General features: G+C 37.4%; 1 protein-coding gene across 1 annotated transcript; it reads right to left on the reverse strand.

Moving 5' to 3' along the window:
* Positions 1–3: 3 nt before the first annotated feature.
* Positions 4–27,531, reverse strand: LOC140162759 (MFS-type transporter SLC18B1-like). Its single transcript, XM_072186053.1, has 14 exons — positions 27,234–27,531; positions 24,387–24,596; positions 23,105–23,200; positions 22,491–22,564; positions 21,141–21,288; positions 19,071–19,139; positions 18,600–18,690; positions 12,700–12,839; positions 9,812–9,910; positions 8,309–8,406; positions 6,359–6,454; positions 5,951–6,025; positions 5,077–5,220; positions 4–4,066 (listed from the first exon to the last, which is right to left on the reverse strand). Exons 2-14 carry the CDS (start codon positions 24,594–24,596, stop codon positions 3,964–3,966), a joined length of 1,443 nt encoding a protein of 480 aa, XP_072042154.1. The 5' UTR covers positions 27,234–27,531; the 3' UTR covers positions 4–3,963.
* Between the last annotated feature and the right edge of the window lie 3 nt (positions 27,532–27,534).

A 27,534-nucleotide genomic window follows, 5' to 3' on the forward strand; every position in this document is an offset into this window, starting at 1 on the left:
ATCTGTTGGGATGTGAATTTTGGTCCAGAAAGGTGTTCCATGTCAGTGCATTTTGCTGTTGTGTCAGTTGGACAACTGCTTGGTTACTGACATGTGTTTAGAGAAGAGTATTGAAGTAATCCTGTGTGCAATTTTTGTTCATTTTTATGGAGAGGATTTTAAGATAGGACCTTGTGAAAAATTATAAGTTTCTTTTTTGAGGCTAGTTGATATATACCTGCCCAAATTGTTTAAAATAATATTGCCATCAAGTGAATTACACTTCTTTTTGTAGTTTCAAAATTCATTTGTACTGTGTTGCGTAAATAAAATATTGCTTCACATTGATACGATGTTACAAAATGAAACACATAGTGGCGTATGGATGTCAATCGGGGGGGGGGGGGTTGTCCCACCACCTTTTAGCAAAACTTAAATTGATCAAAAATGGCAAAATATTAAAAAGTCGATTTAAATCAGTGATTTAAAAAAAATCATGTGATTTAAATCGGGATTTAAATTGCGACTTAAATCGTGCCAACCTTGATGTACACTACACTAGCTTCCAGAGGAGTATGGCACTCTCTTGCGCTGATTGACGCACATGCCCTGTTAATGAGCGACATACACCAGGCTTTGATGAGCGCCGCTCTGCGTCGATCGCTTCTTTGATGTGTAATTGGCCAATCAGATTACAGGTCTGTTATTATGATTATCAGACAACTGAATTAGCCAATCAGAACCCCACTTTTTTGCTTACGCTGTGTACGCTCTCAAAATGTAAACAAATGCCATCCTTTTCTGCCAGTAAGTGTATGGTGTATTCAGAATTCATATGTACACTAAATGGTGTCCCAAAAGTCATCATCAAACTTTAAGGAGTTGTAAATATTCAAAATGGTAGTTTTGACTTTTGGGATACCCTCTACATACAATAAAACTACCCTATTGTTCCTAAATTATTTGTAAATAATAGTATTACCCAATTATTGTTGAAAGACATGTCTAATTTAAATTGTTGCATAGTCTAATAACTGCATTTATCTTCTTATTTATCAAGGCCATGACATACTTCTTAACATGCTATTGCTCATAATAAAGAAATAACATAATGCATATTGTTTCAAATTGAATCCTGAGTTTTGAAAAATGTGTAGCTTTGGCAGTATTATAACAACATTGCATTAATAGTACTGTTAGTAATATCACTTATAAATTATAAGGAATATGATTCATCAGCATATTCCAAGCTTTTTTTTTTGGGGGAACTTTTTAAAAATGGGCATTTTTTTCAAATTTCAAGGACAGAGTGCAATTCCTTTCACCATTCCCTTCCCAAGTCCAGGTGCAGAAGCATATATATATTGAACTCAAAGTAAATGAAATAAATTGCAGATGTTTTCAATAAACACGTCAAGTGACCATTCAATTACCTGCTGGGTTACATTAATTGATGACATGCTCATTGGTTATTCAGGCCTTGCCAATTAGATTTTAAAGGTGAGTGGTTAATCACTCGCTAGCATGATGCTAGACAAGTGGTTGAATTTGCACAAATACCATTTATTTGGGAATAATCAAATAGAGTTTCGGTCTTAAAACATTATTTATGGTTTTAAGTTGAAATGTGCGCAAAGCATACACAAATTTGTGACTTTCTGCGCTTGGAGGGGGCACAGAATCGATTAAATGCTGAATTGGCTGATTCGATGGCTGATTTGGGGGATTCGCAGCGAGTGATATTTAGTGCCTATGGCGAGTGAAAAATTGCTTACTAGAAATAGCGAGCGGTGGAGAGCGAGAGCAATCGCTCGCCTCAAACTGCAAGGTGTGGTTATTTCTAAACAAGTCCAGTTGACACACTTAATATTTAGGTATTTTCAATCGCTTATTCGGTCATCAGTGAAATTAATGTTTAAAAATTTCACACCTAGTGTGATCCTGTGTCAATCCTAAAATGATTACTACCGTAAAGTGAAATTGACTTCTTTGGGTCATTGTTGTACATACCCGTAGCCACAAAAGTATTTTGCCAAAAAAGAGCATTCTTTAATCAATAATTTGTATGTGGAAAAATAAATGCCCCCCGGAGACGTAACATTTTCAAACGGGGAGGGAGCGTTAGTAAGAGGTTAATTAATTAATAGTAATTCCCATTAAATATCGCTAGTACAGTCTGGCAGTGTTGCAATGCTCCAAAAACAATAATGCATTTTCTGCAAATACTGTCAATAACTATGGCCGCACACATGGATATCATGGAATCTGCAATCAAATCTTCGAAACACAGGTAGTGTATGGTATGGTGAGGGCCGTTTATTTGAGGAGGAGCGTTTGTTAAAAGGGTATTTTGTGATCCACAGCCTCATGCCAACACTTTTCTCAAAAAAAGTTGAGATTCTTATACCACTGGAAACCCCTGGCTACATCTTTATGTACAAAAAATTCTTGCAGGTTAATACGTTTCGCAAAAATATCGTCAAATTTGAATTACGTTCTGGTGTACCAGAACGAAATTACAACAGTAGCCTATGGAGCACTGCTTAATCATGCTTAACTCTCAAATGCAAAATCGGAATCAACTGAAATTTTGGGAATGAGATTTCTTCGTGGATATCTACTGAAAAATGTCATAAAAAGAGGATGCTATGATCACGAAATATTCCTTTAAGAGAATTTCTCAGAATTACATTGATATAACATTAAATATCAGAAGGGAAACCTTCAAAACCTAACCATGAGGGCGCTGGCTTAACCAACGAATGGGCTTGATATTATTGTTTGGAACAGTGTTTATTTATCATTTTTGTTTATGAATTTGGCGGTTTCATGCATGTACTCCTTACCATATCCTAAAGCCATGATTTCTCCGTGATACGGAAAAACTGACAAATTCACGGAATCTGGGTTTGCTCACGGAAATTTGAAAATGCCACAAAATAATGAAAAAATGTTTAAAATGTCTAACTATTGTGTTGATCTGCAAAATAAAACAAAGAAAAGTGATTATTTAGCAGTAATCAACCATTAGACAATCCATTATAGCATTGTTCTAGGTTTATAATGCAATAATCTGGCCATACTACAGTAAAAGGTAGGACAAAATGCACTATTAAAACATGTTTGTTTTAACTTTTCAGTGCTTTATAGTGTAAAACGGAAAATCACAGAATCGTCCAATTTGTAACACAGATTTTAAATTTTGTAACACGGAGAAATCGTGGCTTTACCATATCCCGTAAAGTTCGCCTAATGCCACTAAAAGTGCCCTCCCGTAAAATTCCCACCAGCAAATAAGGGCACAGAACCTTAATTCTTGCTGGGATTTCAGAGGAGGGAGCATTCTATTTGCACATCAAATTTACCCCAAGGCAAACAAGCCCAAGTGTGCCATTCGGCGAATCTTTATGGTAATGGATTGCACTGTTAATTAACTTAAATATCACTTCTAATTAACTGAAATACCACTTATATATGACAAAACACATGAATAACAATACTGATCAGCTGCTAAAAATGTTATCTTGAAAATCTTAAAGGGGGATATTGTGATCCACAGCCTCATTCCTACACTTGCCTCCAAAAAATGTTAGTCCTAATGTGCACTAGTCCTAAGGAGCCCATGAAAGTTTGCTAGTATCCTAACTCTAACCCTAATCCTTAACCCTAACTTTCCGACTAGTATGTGAAACCCATTTTATGTTTTGAACTAGTTACCAAACCATATTTTTTGGCCCATCAAACCTTATTTTTTGAGACTATATCGAGCCTTCAGACCAGTGCATGCACACCAACATTTTGCAGCATTTATATTTAGCATCCACCTTCACAGATAATAGGCTATTCCAGTTTCTCAGGTGTATGAAATTCAAATGGAGCTGCCTTATGTGTTCATTCCATTTGAAATGCATACTCCCCCTGTGGAAGATATTTCCAAAATCTTCCTTTGATCCTATCATAATGTCAAAATATTTGTTACATCTTTCAAGACAGTAAGCCTCTGTTCTCTTCTGTATCATCAATTTCACTTCCAAAATAGTTGACAGATACTTGACGAGTTAAGTCATTATTTGGCGGTCTTCTTCTCCTGCAAAAAATGAGAAATTATACATGACTTATGTACACTACTTAAAAAATTGAAAGGATCGGAAACTGGCAATTCTGAGTTGTATTCTTCATTTGTGTGTTTTCATAGTGCTGACCAAATTTAGGAGCAATGAGCATATTTTGTGCTGGTTTTACTGCGACATGCGAGCAAAAATGTTCAATTTCAGACTATTTTGCCCAAAAATGTAAGTGAATTCTTTGTATTTGATGGGGCCAGTGTGAGCAAAGTGGTGCAATTTTACCCTATTGTGGCTCCTCACCTTCCTCCATAGGGGCATATGCCACAGTCAGAACTCCATCAGTAAAAACCCAAAATTACACAAATTTGCACCTTTTCCCGACAATTTTCCACAAATTAGTTGATTTTTGCCCTCCTTGAAATCACTTTCCTCCAATTGCCCCCCTCCCCAATGTTCTGGTGCTGCCACTTCGTACATAGATGTGCTATAGCTGCCAAGGCCATTAAAACCCCCAAAGGAGGCCATTTGTATTCCAAGGTGGATATCATATTTGTGTAAAAAGGGTAGTTTTCACGACAAGCGATGTACACATGTTCATCGATTAGGGTGTCAAAAATCAAAGCACTTTACATTATTCGGCTGTCGTTAGAATATATGTCAGCTGGCATACAATACCAAAGTTATGCTCAAATCTTTGGATGGTGCTCAATGGACAATATTCATAACATCTCCCTATTTCACCCAACGATTAAGAGAGGGAAGAGAGGTAAAGCACCTTGCCCAAGTATGCAACACAATGGCACTACCAGGGCTCAAACTCGCAAGGCTCCGATTGGGAGGTAGAACCTGCACCGCTGCTCCACCGTGCCCCCAAAAGGGGGCATGTTTCACAGGACCTTTAATACCAAACATCAAAATATGGCAAAATAACTTGTTTATAATGAAGGCCATGGGAACATACTTCTTTAGGGTCTGTTTTGAAAGTTCCTGCATAAGTGCCCCCCCCCCTCCCAGGATTTGCAACACTTACCCTTTTCCACATTGATACTCCCAGAAGCCAAAGAGAACAATGAGTATAGCCATAATTACGAACATAAATCCTACCATGGTTGATGCCCAGGGAAAGCCATAGTGTTGCTGCAGAACACCACCAACTGTTGGACCTACAAATGCACTATATCGGGAGAAACAAGAAAACCAATAAATACCAATGAATTAATCATCTGATTTGACACATTCGCAGGAATAATGTCGGCATAGAATTTATGATTACAGTTTTATTAGTCTACCTTTATTTTGTTAAAATTATGCTGGTTTTATACTTTTTGCTGCTTGCCGCTGAGCGGTGTGACGCTTCATCGTGCCGTTTGTACTTTACTGCAAGCGTAGCGGCATGACTCTGAAAACCAATGTCAGAGCAGCACTCATACGTCAGAGCGGCACTGCTTGTAAGTTGACTTGAATTCGCGATCTGCTGCTTTGGGCAAAGTGGTCGAGTAATCTATATATCGGCTTGCCACTGGTCACCGCTATAGCGTTTCTTTTGCGTCTGCACAGTGAAGCAAAATTGTCATCAGGAAAGTATGAAACCAGCATTAAGCCGCAGCACAGATGACCAGCAAAATACTGCATAGTGGGTTTGAATTTGTGTTTCCAAATACATTCACATTAAGTATATACTATGTGTAATAAATATTTTTAATTGGCGGCTGCTTGCTCGACCGCGAAAAGCGCCAAAATTAAACCCCCGTGAAATACAGTAATGTATCCTCCCTATCCCTCTATATAATTTTCCCCAGGTTTAATGTTCTACACTTGACAAATGAAGCAACATTTCACAAAATGACAGACAGAAAGACAAGACAGATGGAAGGTTGGACAGACAGACAGACAGGACTGCTTACCCTAATGAAAAGAAGCTATTGAAAACACCTGATACTATTCCCTGTGTGCTAATATCATCTGGCAAACCATACCACCTGCAAGAATATAACATACAAGACAATTAACCCTCTGAGCACTGCCTGCTGATCTAACATTGCCTCTGATTGGTCAATTATATGATATCTTCATTTTAATCACCAATCAGAATGGAGCTTTGCAAATAATTCACTCCAATTTTTTTGTGTGGTGAAATTATTCTAACAATGTTGCTGATTGGTCCAATTGATATGACAACTTCTTTTTGACCAATAGGCAGGTAGTTCTTATGGGGTTAATGTATTGATTTTAATCGTATCAACCAGACGTACCTATGATATGATATTATGATATTATACATGATTGAATCCCTAAATAACCATTTTACTTACTTAGCTGTATTAAGCAGATCAATAAATGTAGGTACAATAGCACAACCCAGAAGTAAACTGCCTAGTCCAACGGTTACTATTACTGTCCAAACTTGACTGCAAGACAAAGAAGGAAAAAACTTGATTAGGAAAGATTCAGAAACACGTACACGCATGTGACCTGCTGCCACAATGAGCGTAAAGTAGCAAGTTGGTAGTTTCGAGAAGTCCTGGCTACTGTGTAGTTGCGTACCTGCCGGTGGGTGCAAGAGGAGAAATTACCCAACTGGCAAAAATTAACTATTTGGCCCCTGCCCGCTTTAATATATATAAATAAAACACCCCAAAGTAGAAAAACTCAGCATGAAATACTTCAAAATTTGGCAATTTTGACACCCTTTTCCAAAATTGTCTGACTCTTTTCACAAGTGTATCAGAGGTAAAATCTAATCTGCCTGTATAGGCAGGACTTTTTGTGAGGGAGGGGATCAGGAATTTCCCAAGTGTGGCCGACCTCACTTAATGCAACAATTGGACTACATCCATCTAAAAGAGAACTTTTGCATGAAAATGGACCCTTTGTAAATTTTGATTTTTACATTGGACCTCCTTTGATATTTTTACTCTGAAAAGTGCACTTTTTTCGATGGGGTGTATCGGACCCTCTCACTGCTGCTGTGTTGGTGTTCTTTGTTACACACACCTGCTCAAGCCAATAGTATGTCTTTATGTCATTTGTGAATGGAGCCACAATGGACCATTCATGAAGGATATACTACTGGCTTGTACAAGTGCACGGCAAACAAAGAACATCAACTCAGCACTCAGGATGTCTCTAAACTACCAAATTATGCTCATTTTGTGGTAGCATCCAGGTCACATATTTAAGTGTCTTGCTGTTCGAGGGGACTACATGTATGTTGAAAATGTATAATTTTCTTTCTACTTTAGGCTGTGAACTTATCAATCACCCCTTATATGTCTGCTATTGTGCATTAAATACACTGACCCGACTCTAAGCATATTTCGTATCGTGTATTATACTCCATTTTGTTCCTCGGTTTGTCAATTAAACATCAATGCAGACCTTCTTCTTTTGAGAGCAATAGACAGTATCCACGGTTGCCAATATAAGCAGGTATAGGGGTGTTTGGGGTGTGTGTGGGGGTGTTTGTGTGGGGGGGGGTGTTTATGAAGCAAGAAGAAATCTTAAGACTAGCTATAGTAAAAATTTCATTTGAATGAACACAGCTGCAACAGCCTTATGCCATCTGACTGAGATTCCATTTCAAAATACAATGCAAAGGCACAACCTTGTTTGCAAACTTATATTGAAAATACTAACCAATCATGAGCAGTCTATAATACCGAATTTATTAATTCGTTTTAAACAATTCATTGATGTTAGCACTGGGTAGTAGCCATTACTGCCAGTAGACAGGAAGTCTAGAAAGTTGGCCTCAACGCCGTGGGGGTTATTCCTGTGCTTTTGAATGGGACATCAGTAACCTTGGCCATTTTTAGACCAAAATTTTGGATTTTTCAGATTTTTTTCTAAGTTTGTGAGAGCATAACAAGACTATCCGTCATTGGATTTTTATTTCCGTCGGTAGATATTTATTATTTAAGTTTTTCATAACATATTAAAAAGGCAGAGACCCCTGCTGTATAATAAATTAGCTAGGTAAGTTTTGAGTAACCTTGATGAAAATTATCAAAAAAGTGCCTACTCTTTTGTGTGTGTACGGTCCATCACCTGTCACTTGGTAGTCTTGTAACATGTCTAATGGCGCTGCCCATGGCCACTCGATGAATTGTTTAATTCGAATTAATCAATTCGATATTATAGACTGATGAGTGAGTTGGTTACTTGTTTCTAACATGTGGCTTTCATCACATGGTGTACGCGGACACGCCACGCTGTTAGCAGCTGTGTTCATTCAAATAAAATTGTAGCTATAGATAACTCACTCAGTAGGTACTTGTGGAAATAATGGCGTTGGTCCTAAGAATAAAAAGCATACTCCGCCTCCAGTGAGTCCAAACACTATTAACGTGCGAGTGATCCTCTGAAATAAAGATGGACGAAATAAAGATTACATACATCAACGCATCATTGTAGTTAATATACAAAAATTGCTTCACAGACCAAGTAGTGCTCAAAGTTATTCAGAAAAATACAAAATTAAACATTGCGAACTGTGTGCCTATCACTGTGAAAAAAAAAAGTACCTTGTATTGTGGGTTACGGTTCGCTATCTCTAAGGTTCGCTATCTCTAATTTTGAAAAAGGTTCGGTATTTCTAAGGTTCGATATCACTAATTTTAAAGAAGGTTCGCTATCTCTAATTTTAAATAAGGTCCGCTATCACGAATTTATTGAAGGTTCGCTATCTCTAAGGTTCGCTATCACTAATTTAAAATAAGGTCCGCTATCTCCAATTTAAACAATCCCGGTATCCCTAAGGTTCGTAATCTCTAATTTTAAATAAGGTCCGCTATCTATAAGGTTCATCTCTACGGTTCGCTATCTCTAAGGTTCGCTATCTCTAAGGTTCGCTATCACTAATTTCAAATACGGTTCGCTATCTCTAATTTTAAATAAGGTTCGCTATCTCTAATTTTAAATAAGGTTAGCTATCTCTAATTTCAAATAAGGTTCGCTATAGCGGTCCTTATTTAAAATTAGAGATAGCGGACCTTATTTGAAATTAGAGATAGCGGACCTTATTTAAAATTAGAGATAGTGGACCTTAAGATTAGTGATAACTTGAACCAGGTATAGTGAACCTTAATCGAAATTAGTGATAACTTGAACCTTAGAGATAGCGTAACCTTAATTAATTAGGGATAGCGAACCTGAAACAAAATTAGTGATAGCGAACCTTATGTATAGCGGACCTTTATTGGAATTAGTGATAACGAACCTTAGAGATAGCGAACCTTCAATAAATTAGTGATAGCGGACCTTATTCAAAATTAGTGATAGCGAACCTTATTTTAAATTAGTGATAGCGACCTTATTTATAATTAGTGATATCGAACCGTAGAACTAGCGAACCTTATTCTAAATTAGTGATATCGAACCTTAGAAGTAGCGGACCTTTTTTTAGGTATAGCGAACCCTTTTCTCTATTAGAGATAGCGGGATTCTGATCTCCATAGACTTTACACGTTAGTGATAGCGAACCTTAGAGATAGCGAACCTTAGAGATAGCGGACCTTAGAGATAGCGGGATGTCACCGTATCGTGGACAAAAGTGGGATAATAAAATGGGATAATAACACTGAAAGATGAGTGATTTATGCCACACAGTTATGTCCTTCTAAATGCTCCAGTGCATGAAATCAAGCTCTCAAAGCATTAAAAACATATTTTTCTATGAAGATCACATGTCCGGATAATAAAAGAGGATAAGGAAAGTTGAACTGTAGTGTCAGTTTCCTAATGATATTGCATTTATTTGTACTTACCTTTTTATCAGATAAATAACCCCATAATGGTGTTGCAATTGCATAAGCTGAACCACTTAGTATATACACTAAACTGATGAATACTGGTGATAAATTATACTGAAAAATTAAAGCAATTCAAATATAAATGTAAACAATCTTTCACCAATAAATAAAGCTACAGAGCTATAGTTTGATCAGCTTGTGATCAGCAGGAATTGTTAGGCTTTTACCACTATGCCGAAAAGTAGACGCACATTAAGAGTGATATAGTTGGCCTTTTTTGTGTGTATTAAATAAAGTTGATCGAGTATAGAACTTTGAATTAATAATTTGTGATACTTCTGTTGCGATGTCACAAGACAATTCTCAAAATAAAATATATTGATATTAATCCGCGATGTTATAAGGCCCGCCGAGTACGAGCTGATAAAACTATAGGGTTGCATGCATTTGAAGTACATCAATGCTAGCTTGTGACATATGCTTAATTCTACAAAAATGCTTATATAAGTTCTGTGAACCAAACCAAGACAAACAAACAAATCAAGGCTATAGCAGCTGTTTGAACTGACTGAACACCCAGAAGGGACAGAGATCTGGTTTTTGTTTTCAGGGTCAAATTTTGGACAGGCAGTTTTTGGTGAAAATGATGGACACTTGTCAAATCCTAGCTACATTTTTGTAGAAAGACCCTGACAATGCATTGATTTTACAACTATCATCAGTAATTACTACATGTAATGACCATTTTGACTTGCAGTAATCAAGCAAATTAAGTGATGGTATTTTATAGCAGATTTAACAAAAACTACTGCTAATCCTCTTCTGCTGGGGGAATTATTTTTGGAACACATCTACTGAAGGGAGGTTTCAGCTCCATGTTAGATATACATGTATGTTTCATAGCTGTGAACACCATAGTGACTCTAAGATTATTTGGGCTTTCTTTCACTTTACTTGTTATTTCAGCTTATAAAATGGACAAAAACCCTTCCTGGCCATGATTACTGATATAATATTAGTAATACAGGGTGTCCCAAAAAAAAGAGGCCCCTCATTGCGCCCTCTTTTTCTCCTATTTCTGAAGAATTCATGAAATATTGTTTGGTAGGTAAAGACACCTTGAGTCGTTAGCTTTTATAAACCAAAACAATTATATCAATCGCTCACAACTTTTGAAGATATGCTCTTTTAAAGAAATGTAGCCGTTTTTCACTCTGTCCACGGAGAAGGTTTGGCTACTTCAAAGGTTGAAAAGGAGTACACATACCATGCATGAATATCAAACATTCGTCAATGATAAATTTATAAAATAACTTTATTTATGGAATGGCCTTTACCGGTGGGTTTATGGGTAATGGATTTTGTTAATAGTGTCATTAATTTGTGGGTAAAATGGATGCGGAATGGGTCTTTTTTTACTTTACTTGCAATTTTTTTCTTGGTTATTTATGCCTTTTTGTTTTATTATGTTTCTTACGTTCTTACTTTGTTGTTTTTTGCTTTCTTTTTTTAAATTTACAACATAAGTCATTTCTCTTTTTAGGATAAAAGGTAGCCCTAAAAGTCTGTTTGGTTTGTCTTTGGTTCTTCTGAAATGAGTTCACTGTGCTGCTCTGCCCTCTACCTGGTTGCCTCCTTGGCGAATACAGGTTTCAGCCCTGGTCCTCATTGAATCAATTGCGTTGCGTACCATCCTTGTGCGCCAGATACTTGCGAATGCATTCAGTAATACGTTTGCGAAGATCTTGGATATTGCCATAAAGGAAAAAATCAAGTGGTGTGAGGTCTGGTGATCGTGCAGGCCACTCCACAGCATGAGCCATCCCAACCACTCTGTTTGCTATCCGTGGACAGAGTGAAAACGGGTACTTTTATTCAAAAGGGCATATCTTCAAAAGTTGTGAGCCGATTGAAATAATTGTTTTGGTTTATTAAAGCTAACGATTAAAGGTTTCTCTACATACCAAAATATATTTAATCAATCTTTCAGAAATAGGAGAAAAAGAGGGCGCAATGAGGGGCCTCTTTTTTTTGGGACACCCTGTATCAGCATTTTATATAAAGAATAACAAACTCTAAATTTGATGGAAATCATACATTATGGTTTTAAGGAGGATTTTGAATTACTGGCACATATGTGACACAATCTGGTCCATGGAGGCCAAAAGAGTCTAGTCCTTTTTTATATTACTATAATAATTACCTCAAACATCAGGCTATCACATATACAGTATGCCAAAAAATTAAGGTACCAGCTATGTTCACCCCCTGTATATCCTAAACAAAGACAGATACCGGTATGTCATAATTGAAGCCAGCAGCCAATACCTGCATCTTTTAGCTCGAATTTAAGACCAAATTCGTTGAAAATGTTCAAGAAATAAAGACACAACATCCAAAAACCCAAGGCAGATGCAAATTCAAAAGTTGCAGTTTGCTCCATTGCAAACCCTATATTGATTTGTACACAAAGTGTTCTCGAACAAGAGAACTAACACCGTGCTTCCATTGATTAGCACGTTAAAACTAGCGTCGTGCTTTCATTGATTAGAACACAAAATTGCAACTTTTGATTTCGTTTCTTCCTTAGGTTTTTGATCCCCGTTTCTTTAATTCTTAACTAATTTCAACAAATACGATCTTAAATCATTGCCAAAAAGTACAAATAGTGGCTGCTATTTGTTTAGGATATACAGGGGTAAACATAACTGGTACCTTAATTCTTTGGCTTACTATATTCTGAAAACACTAAAGGTGTAGAATACTTGGTTCTAAAGTTATGAAGTTTTGTGATGTCTATTTTCTTATATATTTTATTGTTTTTACTCCATATTTTTGCCTTTATCTCAATTTCAAATTTGCCACCTTTGGCCTCCATGGACCAGAATGTGTCGCATACTTACTTGTTCTTTAAGGTGTGGTGACATCGTGGGATCTAAGAACCCCATTCCTGTTGAAGCAACACCACAGGTTAATGCGATGACCCACACAGCAGGTATCTTAGCAACAGCTAACATGGACCCTTTAGTTTTAGATTCCATACCTGTAAAGGTCAAAGGTTACACTCTTGATGGAAAATTTTCATATCATATCATGTCACTAAACAAAGTGGAATATATGCACAACATTTATTTGGTCCCTTGAGTAAAAAAGCGCGCAGTGATTTATAGTGCGCTACGCACAGGCACAACGCCTAGACGTTGATCCACAAGCCTCAGCACACTTTACAGGTTGTCGCTGACCACTACAGCCCCACATCATTCCATAAACCAATTAACAACAAAACAGGGACTTTGCTGCTACAAGAGCGCACACCCTAGACATTCCACAAATAACCAACGCAACCAGGATCAGCTCCCCGAGTTTCGTACGGGTTACAACGAGACAATTAGCAGTAAGTTCCTTGTCCAGGGGAATTTCAAGCTAACTCAATTTTCCACGAGAGCATACTAGGCGCCGCCAGGGTTCGAACCCGCAACCTCTCGCACTATAGTTGAACGCCTTAACAATTGAGGAATTAAGGGTTTGAACCTGGGACCTGTGGCTGTGCCTCCCCTTTTCGGGGAAAACAATGAAACTCCTTTGTTTTGCTTTAACCTTTACATTTTTACAGAAGATATAAATTATTCACATAATGTAATAATAGTGTAAAATGGTCCACAAAATGAATTCAAATGGGCCTTTACTTTGACCTTCCCCCCAATACCACAAGGTGCTGCATCTCCCTCAAACACCTCCAGCCCCCACCCCCACCCCAGTTGCTTGTGTATGGATAGAGAAGTGTCCATTTTGGCTTCTGTTATGGACACCTGTGGACTTTTTTGTTTTTAGCAATGATAACAACAATACTGTCAAAATGGTCCACATAATGGCGTCAATTGGGACATAATTATGAAAGTTTTTACAAATACCAAAGGGGCACATCCCCCTCAGACACCCATATGTATGGATCAAGAGGTGCCAATTTTGGCTTGTTTTGGACAGTACACTGTATTTTAAACAATAACAACAATAAAGTCAAAATGTCAAAACATGCCATCAATTGGGACATCATCAAGTTATGGACACCTGTGGACTTTTTTGTTTTAAGCAATGATAACAACAATACTTTTTCCAAAAGTTTAAACTGACTTTCAGCACAAAAATTCACTAACCTTGAATTTTCGATGTGTGACACACATCTTCATCAGAAGAAGTCCTAAGATGTTGTGATGGACTTGCCCATTTGTTGACCATTGGCGACTTTTGGTCGAATGAGGGCGTTGTATAAGGTTGGCAATTCCAGTCCTTGATCGCGATTTAGTTCTGGCGATTTTTTCTTGATCTGGATGGCCTCCCGCACTAAATGGTCAACAAATGGGCAAGTCCATCACAACATCTTAGGACTTCTTCTGATGAAGATGTGTGTCACATATCGAAAAATTCAAGGTTAGTGAATTTTGTGCTGAAAGTCAGTTTAAACTTTTGGAAATTGTTTATTACCAGCACGTATGAACTTACATTCGAGTAACAACAATACTGTCAAAATGGTCCACATAATGGCGTCAATTGGGACATAATTTTGAAAGTTTTTACAAATACCAAAGGGGGCACATTCTCCTCAGACACCCCATGTGTATGGATCAAGAGAGGTCTGTTTTGACTTGTTTTGGACAACTGTTTGTTTTAAGGGCAGAGTAATGGGAGAGAACATGGACCTTTTCGAGCTTCATTATTTCTGAATTGTATGTCCAAAGTATATAAAACTATACATTTTGGAAAGGAAATGAGTCAAGGAATCCGTGGTGACGTCAGATTTGTTCAAAAATCTGAAGTTTTTGAGAAAATCACAAAATTCAATTTTTGCCCCAATTTTTTGTGACAACTTAGAAAAAAATCCGTTCGGAGTAAAAAAAAATCAGTTAGCTTTTCATGAAGAAGAGACATGAACTTAGGGAAGGTTTTTTTTATTTTTTTGAAATGCGTCTCTTTTTTCGAAATATTGAAAAAAACATGTGAAAAAAGTCATTTTGTCACTCTATTAAGCTAAAAATTACACATAATGGTGTATATTTTTGTTTAAAATAAATATTTTGAAAAAATGAAAAACCTTTCCTAGACTTTGATGTACTCTAAAGGATAGTGTAAAAGTTTACCCTTTGCTTGCATATTTTTCGAGTTATCTTGTCACAAAAATCGCATAATATTGTCAAAAGTGAACTCTGAGAAATCGACGTTTTGGTAAAAAAATGTCAAAATTATGCACAAAACGTCCTTAAATTTTAAAACGGTAAGACTTTCACACTTGCAAAAGCTGTATCTGGTGCATGGTCTAAATATGCATCTTTTTGCACCAATGAATCTATAATCTCTGCTTTCAGTGCGCCAAAATTCAAAATAATTAAAAAATCTAAGTGGCATTTTGACTGCAAATTTTTGTTTTGTTTACACCACATTTGCTGGCGTTAACAACATACCGAATGCGCCTTGATCTGCGTTGGACATACGCAAGCAGAGTTGCGGCGTCACGCTTGACGCGAATCGCTGTAATCACAATATTTCAGATTCGCAAGCATTTCTGACTCATTATTTCCGCCAATTTACTAAGCTGTCTTGAGCCATGTGACTATTTAGAGTTTAAAAGAGTGAAATAAATCAAGCAAAAATACGAATAAATATTAGCAAGTTGTATTTTATCAGTTTCAAGTGAAAGAATACATTTTAGTGTTGATAAATATCAAAAATCTCAAATTCGGTCGTGGACGAATGTGTCTTCCATTACTCTGGCCTTAAGCAATGATAATCAACAATAAAGTCAAACTAGTAAATAAAATGCCATCAAAAGGTGTTATTTTAATTTTTTTTTCAAATACTCAGAGGGCACATCTCCTCAGGCACCCCTGCACATGGATAGAGGTGTCCATTTTGGCTTTTGTTTTCGACACCCGAACACAGTTTGTTTCAAGCAATGATAACAACAATAATGTCAAAATGATCCACAAAATGGCTTCAATTAGGCCTTCATTTTGAAGAGTTACCATTATTTATGAGGGTGCACATCCCCCTTAATATACCTCTTGCATCACGCAAATGCAACACTATGGCCACAAAGGTGTTGGAAAATTTTTTGGGTGTGCCCCCCCCTCCCAATTTCCTGGATCCACCACTGGGTAAATCCAATGAATATATCACGGGCTGAGTTGCAATCACAGAACCGGGACTCCCTATACTGCCACGTACAATCGCACCATCAGCTATGGGGAGAAAAATGGGGGTATTCAGGTCCTTGCCGACCGTGCGCGGAGACGAACGAAAAGAATTCTGCGTCTCATCTGAAGCGTCTTGATACTTGTGTGCAGGTCGCATCAAGTACGTCTCTAAAATGCGCCCATCATCCATGTCGCGCCTTCATGACAATGAATGCCCCCCAGAGCGCATTCTGAGGAAAACCGAATACCCCCAATTTTTGCTCCATGCCTGTATCAAGATGGCGGTCAAGACCCGGTTCTCTTTCTCTAATTCTGTGGTTGCAATACAGCTGTATTAATTATATTGGTCATGAGAATGGTTTTTTTTCTACACAGCCTTAAGCAGTATGTGCAGACTCCGAGTATTAGACGTACAATATTGTATGTAACATATCTACATTATTTAATCTATTTCCATTCTATTTCCAGTAAGGCCAAAAAAAAAATATTGTTGTGTTGCCCTCAAGTGGGAAAATGGGAAAGTTGGGTAGGACGGTCGGATTTAGTTTTTTTTTTTTTTTTTTTTAAACCTTCAGTTTTTTAAAATCCCCTCAAATATTAAATAATACTTCTTCAATTAGGAGACATTTGTCAATTTTGACTTCTGGATACCTGTTAGACATCAATTAAAGACTAGTCTCTCAATAAAATATTAATTTAAAGTGAAAAACTTTGATTTTTTGAACAAATCTGTAAAAATCATCATTAAAAAAAAAATAATAATAAAATTGCTCCCCTGATTTTCCAGGATTTAGGGTGGGGCGGTTGAGGGCAACTTACACAACAATTTTTTTTTTTTGCCTAATGTTTAAGTTCTAACGAATGTTTGATGACGTAAAATCGATAATATGTTACGTATAATTTCTGGTAGAAATATATTATCGATTTTACGTCATCAAACATTTGTTAGAACTTAAATAGAATGGCAATAGATTAAATAACGAAGATATGTTACATACAATATTGTACATCTAATAAAAAGTCTGCATACTGCTTTAAGGTGGGTTGGAGGAGAGCATGACCTACTGTTCCACTTTTACAGTAATGGTATTTGCACTCAAAGATTGAGACAAATAAAGCTGACACACATGAATGGTATGGATTCTAACAGAGATCCCTTAAGGCTCTATAAATGGAATCCCAAAGCTTGATATAAGGGGTGTTATTTCTGCTGATATAAGGAGTGTTATTTCTGCTGATATAAGGAGTGTTATTTCTGCTGATATAAGGGGTGTTATTTCTGCTGATATAAGGAGTGTTATTTCTGCTGATATAAGGGGTGTTATTTCTGCTGATATAAGGAGTGTTATTTCTGCTGATATAAGGGGTGCCATTTCTGCTTATATAAGGAGTGTCATTTCCACCCCATGTGCATGATTTTTCTCAGGAGTGGGGAAAATGCCCCGGAGGGGGTACTCGCATGTAAATGGGGTATGGGTATGTGCGGCGGTCAAGGGTCCCTTTTTCAGGCTTCCCGGCAGTTCCTTAAGACCCACATTTGGATCATGCTCCAGTTCTTTGAGCCTCAAACTCTGGCAATTGTAGCTCTTTAGGGAGGACAGTTTTTATGGTCTACTTAGCTCAGCAATGCTTTGCTGTCTTCGATAATGGTTCATGTACGCTAGAGCGTTCGATAGGAACAAGCGAACAGTATCTGAGTTTGCTGATATCTATCGGAGCGTTCAGCAGAGCAGCAGGATTATAAACACGGTCGATGGTAAAACCAAAATCAATTTCCTTTGTGTTCAGTAAGTACATAATGACCCACTCATCAACTACTCAAGTGGTCATTAAATACGCATGTCTTGGGTAGTGTCTGTGGTCAATAGAAAGTAAATAATGTGTGTAAGTTTATGTTTACATAAAGTGGTGTAATTAGGTTCCAAGGGGTTGTTAATTCAAGCATGGTCGTAAAATTGATTCGATCGATATTTTGGGCAATGCGTTGTATCGGAGCAGAGTTGTCAATTGAGCGGAGCCTAAAAGAGTTTGCTACAGGCTTTAATGGGTTTGGGCTTTGATAAAAGCCAGGTACCTCTCCGATACAATGCGCTATCGAAGACAGCAAACCATTGCTGAGCTCAGTAGACCATAAAAACTGTCCTCCCTTAGCCAACGTTTGGAAAAATTTTGAATTTTTTAGCTCCAAAGCCTATAATTTGGCCCAATTTTAGTTCACAAGACCCACCAAAAGTGTTGAAATTTCAGTTCATCAAGCCCCTATTTTTCCCAAAATCAGTTCTTAGTTCCCAAAGTTTGGCGCTCCGTGCCGCACACCCCTACCAAAATTTCAGTTGAGTGCCCCCGGAAAATGCCCAAAACTTTTATGCATTCAAAGTACCACAAGAGCTATGGATATATGGAATTATTGGCTTTTAAGTTCCTTGACTCATTTCCGATAAGATCAATATAATAAGATTAAGAAGTACACTGCAGTTTTTTGGTTAAATGGTCCAAAAAATATGGCTGCTGCCACCCCACTCTGCCTTTAGTCTGAGCCAAGTCTGGAGCTAATGAAAAGTGGATTTGATTTTCAAGCAACAATTTGTAAATATATGATATACAGGCACACTTACCTTCTGATGATCTGATGAGAAATATATTAATTATGACTACAAGCGTATCGGCAGCTCCCAGTACCATAAATGGTAGCTTATATCCACCAACCTGGCATTAAATGAGAGAGGAATATCAATGTTCAAATGCATTGGTTAATAAGGTACAACATGCCCACAGGGAATGTGAATTTCAAATGGGATTACATAAATGGGTGACTCCATTTAAACACCCCCTGCATGTAGGAGATTCCATGGAGTTCAACTGAATGAGCCCCGGTATGATGTCATCTTTCTATACTCACGTATAATAATCCAACTAAAGCTGGTCCAACATATTCTGTTTAAATTGTTTGCCTACAGGGAGTGTGAATTTCAAATAGGGTTACGTAAATGGGTGACTACATTTAAAATATACACCCCCTGCATGTGGGGGATTCCATAGAGTTTAACTGGATGAGCCCCAGTATGATGTCATCTTTGTATACTCACCGAATATAATAATCCACCTAAAGCTGGTCCGACCATTAAGCCCACACCACAGAACAATTCTAATAAGCCCTTTGATAAAAGACAAAAAAGAATGGCAATATCACTACAAGGTATTATGGTTTTCATTCATTGGACTATTCCAGTTGAAATCTGTACACCCCCTATGGTAGGCATGATCACATTCTAACATGTGAGGGCGGGCTTCATTAAGCATCTTGTGATCCAAGATCCTGCCTTAACTGTGTAATCCAATAGGGAAAGGAAGAACATTTGGATTTTGACCCTCAAAATTCCAACCTGCATAAATTTTAGTAAAAATGCATTTGTGGAATACTATTTACTATCAAGTAGTGAAAACCACATTTCATGAAACATTAGCGCATTTTTGTAAAATGGCCCTTCGTGCTCAAAAATTTAGCCATAAAATATATACATGTTAAGACATAGGAAGCCACTGATAATGCTGGGACACCAAATTTGGGACATTCAGGCGAGCATACTTTTCCTCATAACATTGCCAATTGTAGGCCTACATACATGATTGACCCCTCATTTTTTAAGTTAAATGGTTCTCTTTTTAATGAAAGCAATTTTAGATGAATTTATTCAATTTCAAAATTTTATGAACATGCCTACCTATGGAAGAAATATCCTTAATCTCCCACAAAGGGGTTGTAGATATCAAATAGAGTCACCCATTCAGGTAAACCCATTTGAATTTCGAATCCTGTGGGAGATTCAAGGTTGTGTCATTAATATGGGGTGTATGGATTTCAACTGAAACAGCTCGTTTGACAGTCCAATGAGTCAATGGTTTTTAATTGTGTTTTTTTTAAGGGTAGAATAGGTACTTTTGGTCGAAGCAGCCAAAATATTGATTTTCAATATCTATAAAGTAATATATTGGTCGATCCTTCATGCAATTATTTCGTGTAAGCTAATCCTAACCCTAACCCTAATCCTAACCCTAAACTAACCCTAACCCTAATTTCGTGTATAATTACATGAAGGAGTAACCAATATATTATTGAAAAATAACACTCTGATGTTTTGCAAAAGTTCATTCTACAAATCATACACTTTGAAAACTTGCTTGATTTATTGTTGTTAATGAGTTATGTACGTTTTACAAAAGTGTTGTTGTTCCAGCCCTCTTTACAACATAACTCAAGAACCACAAGACCTACAAAAGTATATCTGTGATATTTGAATTCTTCTACACACTCGCTATGTAATGTTCAATGCAATTTTTGCCAAAGCTCACTACCATTCGCAAGATGATGTGAACTACCAAATTGCAACAGTTTCAAATAGGTGCTAAACTTGCAGACTTTCAATTTCAAAACTACACATAAATCAGATGCTTTAGCCGATAGAAGCAACTCTTTTTGTGCTCTTGTTTTTACTCCGAATGCAATCTGAATTCGCTTCAAGGAATGCCCCTGCTGCAGGCGGTGTGCCTAAAATCCTTCAATTCTTCAATATGTACGCTTGTGCTTGCAGACTAAGTTTAATATCCCATTTTGACTGACAATGATCCTTGGGAAAATAATGAATAACGAAAAAAGTTACTGCATTGTTTTCTCAAAATACTTGATGCAAAAAACCTTTACCATGGAGTTTTCCCCTCATTTTCCTGAGGGCCCGTACCAACAAAATGTATACCAAGGGTGCAGCTTTCATCAGCCAGGCTGAGGTAAACTGCAGATAGCTGCAGCCTAAGTACTTAATCCCCCATTGAAATAGGGAATCCCCAGCCAGGTTGGGGAAGGCCAATGCTCTTGCACATGTACATACAGTAGGTGCGGCCATAAGGGAACAAATCAAAAGTTTGATGATGACATATAAACAAATGTCCTTTCGATACGGGGCATGGGGTCAAAAAGTCTGATTACGTTAGTAAAAAACTGATCAAACTGAGGTTGGAATTTTTAATATTTCACACTTATGCTACAGGGAGGGAGGAAAGGAGAGAGGGGGGAGGGGTCAGCTTCCCAACAAAAGCACTTTCGTTTTATACTAGGACGTCATTGAACTTTTGGGTTGTTCCCTAACAAAATACAATCTTACCATCATTTGTCCTGTCCTATCAGGGAATGTGTGTGCTATAATAGCAGTAGCAGCAGTAACCGATGCTGATGCTCCTAAAGCGCCTACACACCGTGTCACCAAGCAAAATACAAGGAATTGAGTACCTGGCTCAAGCTCATCTAGAACACTGCAATCAAAACATATCATTTGCTAAAAATCAGTATTGGGTAAGAATGCATAAAGAAAACAGATGCACAAATAGAAAACATATGTTAAAGTTCTGGAAATCACATGCATTTCTTGACTTTTTTCAATTAATTTTACAGGCAAACTTTGAAATTACAGTAATGTTTAATCATGTGTGATGTGAGTCGGCTACATGTATGTATCAATGTATGTATGTTAAGTTAAGGAAGATTATGGTAAAATCAAATGTGGCTGAAAAATTAAATCTAGACAGCCAAATTTGAGCATTTTTCCCCAATAGCATTAATGTGCATCTGCCAAAGTCATTGACCAAACATTTTTCATCATGATTGTTATTTATATTTGTACAAAATTTGTGTTTGAAGACTTTTGTTCACCCCATGCCATGTATTTGTTTTCTCAATACCTTTACAGATTAAATAAAGATTTACATTTATAGCTAACAATATTTGATTCGATCAGACCAAAGAAATCTTGAGTTATTTTACCATTTCTAACTTGCTAAGTACATATAGATGTGTCCAAATGTTGAAATCCTACATGTCTGGCATACATGTACCATATTCATTCCATTATATATCACATCATTTATTGAGCGCTATATCAAAAATTACCACAGCGCTGTACAATAGCAAATAACATGGTTAAAAACACAATAATATAAAATTATACAGCAAAAATAAATATCACTTACATGTACAACAATAATTTTTAAAAAGCAACACGATAAATCATCAATAGACCCTATTAACATGATTAAGATACAAGAAGTACAATATTTTAAAAGCCCCAAAGCAAATTCCATTAACTGACCATGCTCTACATGTATAAGCTCCAACCCAGTTGACAATGAAGCAAACTGTGATAATATTACAATGTAACTGCCCATGCAAATCTGGATCATGGTCTGAAACATATGGCATGTACACTGATGATGATGGATGAATATTTTGGGCCATACATGCAATTATGTAAAAATATAAAAAATAAGCGCCCACAAAAAAAAAGACTTTGTTAAGTGCCCTGGGTGGTTATTAGAATGAATACAGTGCTTAGTAATATGTTCATTTTACAGGGTTTTTTTTTTGTATTTTGATTCTTTATTTTGCCTATATCTCAGGTTCATTACTATCATGTCGCATTATAATAAATTATAGTATTTTTATGCTATTTAGTATTTACCCAAATATTAGATTAGATCCTGCTGCAACCCATGATCCAGCTAGAAACATAAATTTAGCACCCACATATGGAAGCTGAAAGCAATACATATGAAAACAAGTCAAAATATTAAAATGCATGTATCTATCACAACCCCATGTACATAAATGTACAATGTATGAAGCAGATATCATATATAATGAATTTAGGTAGGCACGATGGCACAACAGTCTAAGACTTCGATGTTGATGGGTAGCTTGAGATCATGGTTTCGAATCCCAAACGCCAACATGTTGCGCAAGGCTCTTTACACTAATTGCCCCATCCAGGTGTACAAATGGGTGCCAGCTTTATTCAATGCCGGGAAGGTATTAACACTAACAGATTCCCTGTGGAGAAGTTGTAGTGATCAACCCCAAAAGGATTTCATGGCCCAATGGCTTTGAAAGAGAGATGGGCACCCTGGCCTATGAGCACAGATTTGTCTTTGCCTTGCATGTAAAAGGAAGACTTTAAAAACCTGAAGACTTCAAAATAATTTTTCTTACTGATGAAATATGCTACAAAATTGCACTCCACAATTAATGTATGGTGCAATGTACATGTATAATATTGTGGTTATTTTTTTGACTTACCAGTTTTCCAAATATAGGTGAAGAAAGGAACTGTACCAGAGAGAACACGCTAAACACAAATCCTATCATGACTGGTGAAAGATCCTTTTCTTTGGCCTGAAAATATTCAAAGAAAAATGGAACAAGTAACCAAAAAAAATTCTTTGAGTAAAAATTGAATACCTGAGTGGAAGAAGGACCCAACTCCATCAAAACTGTTTTTGAGATATAGAAAAAACATTGGAAAAGTTTTATAGACAGGATGTTTTCATCTTTAGGGGACCGTTAATACATGAACATAAAGTATTACATACAGTTTGTCCACTCTGAAGTACAAAGTGACAACGCTCGCGTATACAGCGCGTAAACAGTGCGCAGTGCTGCGTCTCTGCTGAGGTATGCGTGCCTTCAAAGTCGGCACAATGTGTGCGTCCGCGTCGGTACTTTGTACTTCAAAGTAGACTGACTGTATATTCAAAATCCTCTATGTTTCCATGGCAACGGTACAGGTCTTACTACGAGCTGAAGTTGGGCCCTTCTTCCACTAATATCCTGCAGGTGTCAGTTCTGTAAGCAGATGTATTATAATAGCTACAGAAATTTGGAAATTATCCACTAATTGTACAAGTAAGTTTATTGTAGTGAAAAGCAGATTGCATGGATGAACAAAATTCATCTTTAACCCAATATTTGTGGAAGAAGGGCCCAACTCCATAGAGATGTGCCTTTCTTCCATGAAAACCAGGATTAAGTGTACGTGGAAGACTATATTTAGAGAGGGGATTTGGCTCATCTTTCACACACAAGGAAGAACAGTCTGCTGGTAATAAAATGCTGGGTCAAACTCATTTTTGTAAAAAAATGGAGTTGGGCCCTTCTTCCACTCAGGTATTCAATTGTTTTTAATTTTCAAATCCTAGATCTAAATATTCAGGACCTGTTTTTTATTTTTTTGAATCTTGATCAACTTCACCAAAAATATTTGAAATTTGAGAGAGAATCAGGCTTTTCTATGAGTTTTTTGTGTGCAAAATTGGGCATTTTTCAACCATTTCTCTAATCTTGGAAGACTATAGTCTAGACACATATTTTAACTCCCTGATGAGCACTACCTGCCGATCTAACATTGCCTCTGTCAATTACATAATATTTTCACTTTAATCACCAATCGGAATGTGAAGTAATTCACCCCAATTTTTTTGTGTGGAGAAATTATTCTAACAATGTTGCTGATTGGGCCATTTGATAATGAAAACTTCTTTTTGGCCAATCGGCTGGTAGTTCTAATGGGGTTAAGTCTTACCTCGATAGGATAGAAAGGTGCTATGAGAGAAAAAGACGTCAAATCAGCAAAATACGCAAGGGCTATCCCACAGAAGACAATATACTGGTGTCTGGTCATTGGTGACGGGGAGGGTGCTGATGTTTGAGGATCCTCGGTTTGCGCTGATGAGTTGTCGTTGATAGACCCATAATCAGAGTCATTTCCTATCTCCTTGTACAGGTCTGCCATCTGGGAAATAAAGCCAATTCACACAAAAATACGTGAACCTTTTGAAAACCATCTACTTTGTAAATTAAAAGTAATTTTCTTAGTATATTAGTTTATTACTACTTCAGTGGTCCGGGTACGCGCTGGTGATTGGCAATCACATATAGTGGTGATGTCTCCTTCCCTTCTACACAGCAATGTTCAATGGGTCAACTGTGTTGTGGCAATCACATATAGTGGTGATGTCTCCTTCCCTTCTACACAGCAATGTTCAATGGGTCAACTGTGTTGTCAAGACCCTTGATTTTAAAAAGCCAATCAGCATGATTGTTTATCACAAGTTTCTGTGTTTACGCTTGTGTACCATCGGCAGCTATTGTTTTTCGGTCGGTCAGCGTTGCAATTTTTTGCTTTGCAACAGGGGTTATTCTGTTAATGTTGAAATTTAGATGAAAGCTATTTTGATGAGTCAACTGTATCTTTTTAATAAAGATTGCCTACATGTATTTTGAACATGCAGTCAAAAATTTTCTTGAAGTGCAATTTTAGCAACATTTTTGATGTGATTGCCCTAATACAGAGCAAGATATGCCATATATTCTAATAAAAATCATGACATTACATTACATTAAATTGAATTGAGTAAGCTTTGTTAACCCCCTGAGCACTACCTGCCGATCTAACACTGCCTCTGACTGGTCAATTACATGATATCTTCACAATAAAGTTAAACCACCAATCAGAATGGAGCTTTGCAAATAATCCACCCCCATTTTTTTCATGGTGAAATTATTCTAACAATGTTGCTGATTGGACCAATTGATAATGAAAACTTCTTTTTGGCCAATTGGCAGGTAGTTTTCATGGGGTTAAGATACATTACAGTTTCTGCCAGAGAAGAACGGCAGTTTTTTACATTTTGAGGGCATGCAGCGTAAACATGGAACTGGGTTTCTGATTGGCAGATTCATTCGTTTGACAATCATAATAACTGACGCGTTAATCTGATTGGTCGATTATGCATCAAAACAAACAAATTTAGCCCTGCGTGGCTTCGTATCACTCATTAACAGGGCGCTCGCATCTATCAGAGCAAGGGACTGCCGTTCTCCTCCGAAACCAAGTTGATTTTTTAATTTACACTTCGTGGTCTGTGCTGTGCGCCAAGCGTGCACAAATAAACAATCACACCAATTGGCTGATCAATGCATGTGAATGGCCATGTGGCAACAAGACGGTTCACCCATGGTTCGTCGGGGCGTAGAAGGGAAACAGGAGACCTCGCCCGATCGCCGATCACCAGCGTGTACCTGGACCACGGAAGTAATAAAAAATTAATTAACATCAATACTAAAACGATTGTTTATGCCCGAGGAGAGGGCTTTAGCCAAAGCAAAGGGCATAAACAATGTTTAGTCATGCATGAACCCTGTTCGGTACATATACGCAACATTCTATGTGCTGTTATTTTCCTCCACAACTAAAAATATCATCATTTTTAGACTAAAAACTACCAGTTCCTTAAATCCTTTTTAAAAGTTTTTCCATCACTTATTGTGAGAAAATGTTTACTTGCTCAGCCTCAGTACATCACTCGCTCTTTGCGTAAATAGCTCGCGAGCATACATGTAGGTATCCTAGGTGAATTCAAATTTGCCATCAAACTGCATCATTTTATCAAATTAAAGCCCTTGAGTAAACAAAGCCAAAACTGAAAACCTTTTTTTCATAGCACTTTCCGTAGCAAAGTTACATCTTGTCAAAGCCTGACTTTCATCAAAAAGATTCATCTAGCAAAATTCCCCAAAACGGCATTTCGGGGGTGTTTTTAGATCTTAGTCTCATGGCGATAGCAGCTTTTTTTAATGGAACTGCTATCAAAATCCCTCTGAAATTCCATGTGCGGGTGACTTATCACCATAAAAATTATATATTTGGGTCAAGTGAAGTATAGAAAACATATTTATGTAGGTTTCTTTCTTCGGGCACAAGTTTTAAATTTCTATGTAAAAATGCATTGACATTGTCGGCGAATTTGGCTGACCAGCAAATGTGTTAACTAAGGTTTGCCTGGGTACATGCGTATTCTGTCGGTCCGTTTCACGTCACTTCCGGTTGATGATGTTCGAGTGAAAACAAGTCCGTGATTCGATTTTTGTTGATGATTTCTGTCATTGGTGTAATGTAAATTTCGATCGCAAATAGTCAGTGGAATCAAACAACCGCTTCTAAGTCTTCAGAGTGAAAGAAACTTACTTGATTTACCGCTTATATACTGACAAACTTAAAATTAAATTCCATGGTCGAGTGTCGCTTTTTCCGAAATTGAATGTCACTCCAGCAACATCGCTATGTAGCCTCCTTCACAGCCGGTTTCTGTTGTACGCAACAAACTGTGAGCCACATGCAGTTTGGGCCCGAGACTAGAGATAGCCCGGATGTCCGACCGACAGAATATCATACTCGCGAGCATCCAGCATTCTAGCGTGGCTTGTTTATGCCCGGCTATCGACCAATCACGCATGCTGTTATATAGCGTGTATGTATTTCAGTATTCATCATGTTCATGATGATTGATGGTCATGATTTTTTTTTACACAAAACATTTCATTCAATTTCATCATGAGGTAAGCTTAAACTTGAACTTAATTTATTTACCCTTCTGCAAAATTGCAGCACTGAAGCTTATTTATGATTTGGAAACTTCTGTAGCTGTAGCTGTAAGCCATGAAGCAGCGTGAGAAGAATTTCAGACTTTGCTCCCTGCTTTGCTCCGGTCATTTATGTTGTTATGTTCATCTGGTCGGTTCAATTTCCTCGCATGACTTGGTATCAAAATGGCCATACAATACGGGCGCACATCTGTGCATGTATGCGATAAGGGTGCATTGATATCCCTGTGAGAGTGGTAGCTAAAATTAGTGGTGTGCATCCGTAAGTACTACGGGCTGCGAATAAA

The sequence above is a fragment of the Amphiura filiformis genome, chromosome 10 (assembly GCF_039555335.1).
Source record: "Amphiura filiformis chromosome 10, Afil_fr2py, whole genome shotgun sequence".
Classification (NCBI taxonomy): Eukaryota; Metazoa; Echinodermata; class Ophiuroidea; order Amphilepidida; family Amphiuridae; genus Amphiura; species Amphiura filiformis.

Coding starts and splice junctions, on each gene's coding strand:
- LOC140162759 (XM_072186053.1), bottom strand. CDS start 24,596: ATGGCAGACCTGTACAAGGAGATAGGAAATGACTCTGATTATGGGTCT. Junction 19,140..21,140: donor ATAGGACAGGACAAATGATG/GTAAGATTGTAT, acceptor CTTTTATCAAAG/GGCTTATTAGAATTGTTCTG. Junction 5,221..5,950: donor AATAGCTTCTTTTCATTAGG/GTAAGCAGTCCT, acceptor CTCCCGATATAG/TGCATTTGTAGGTCCAACAG.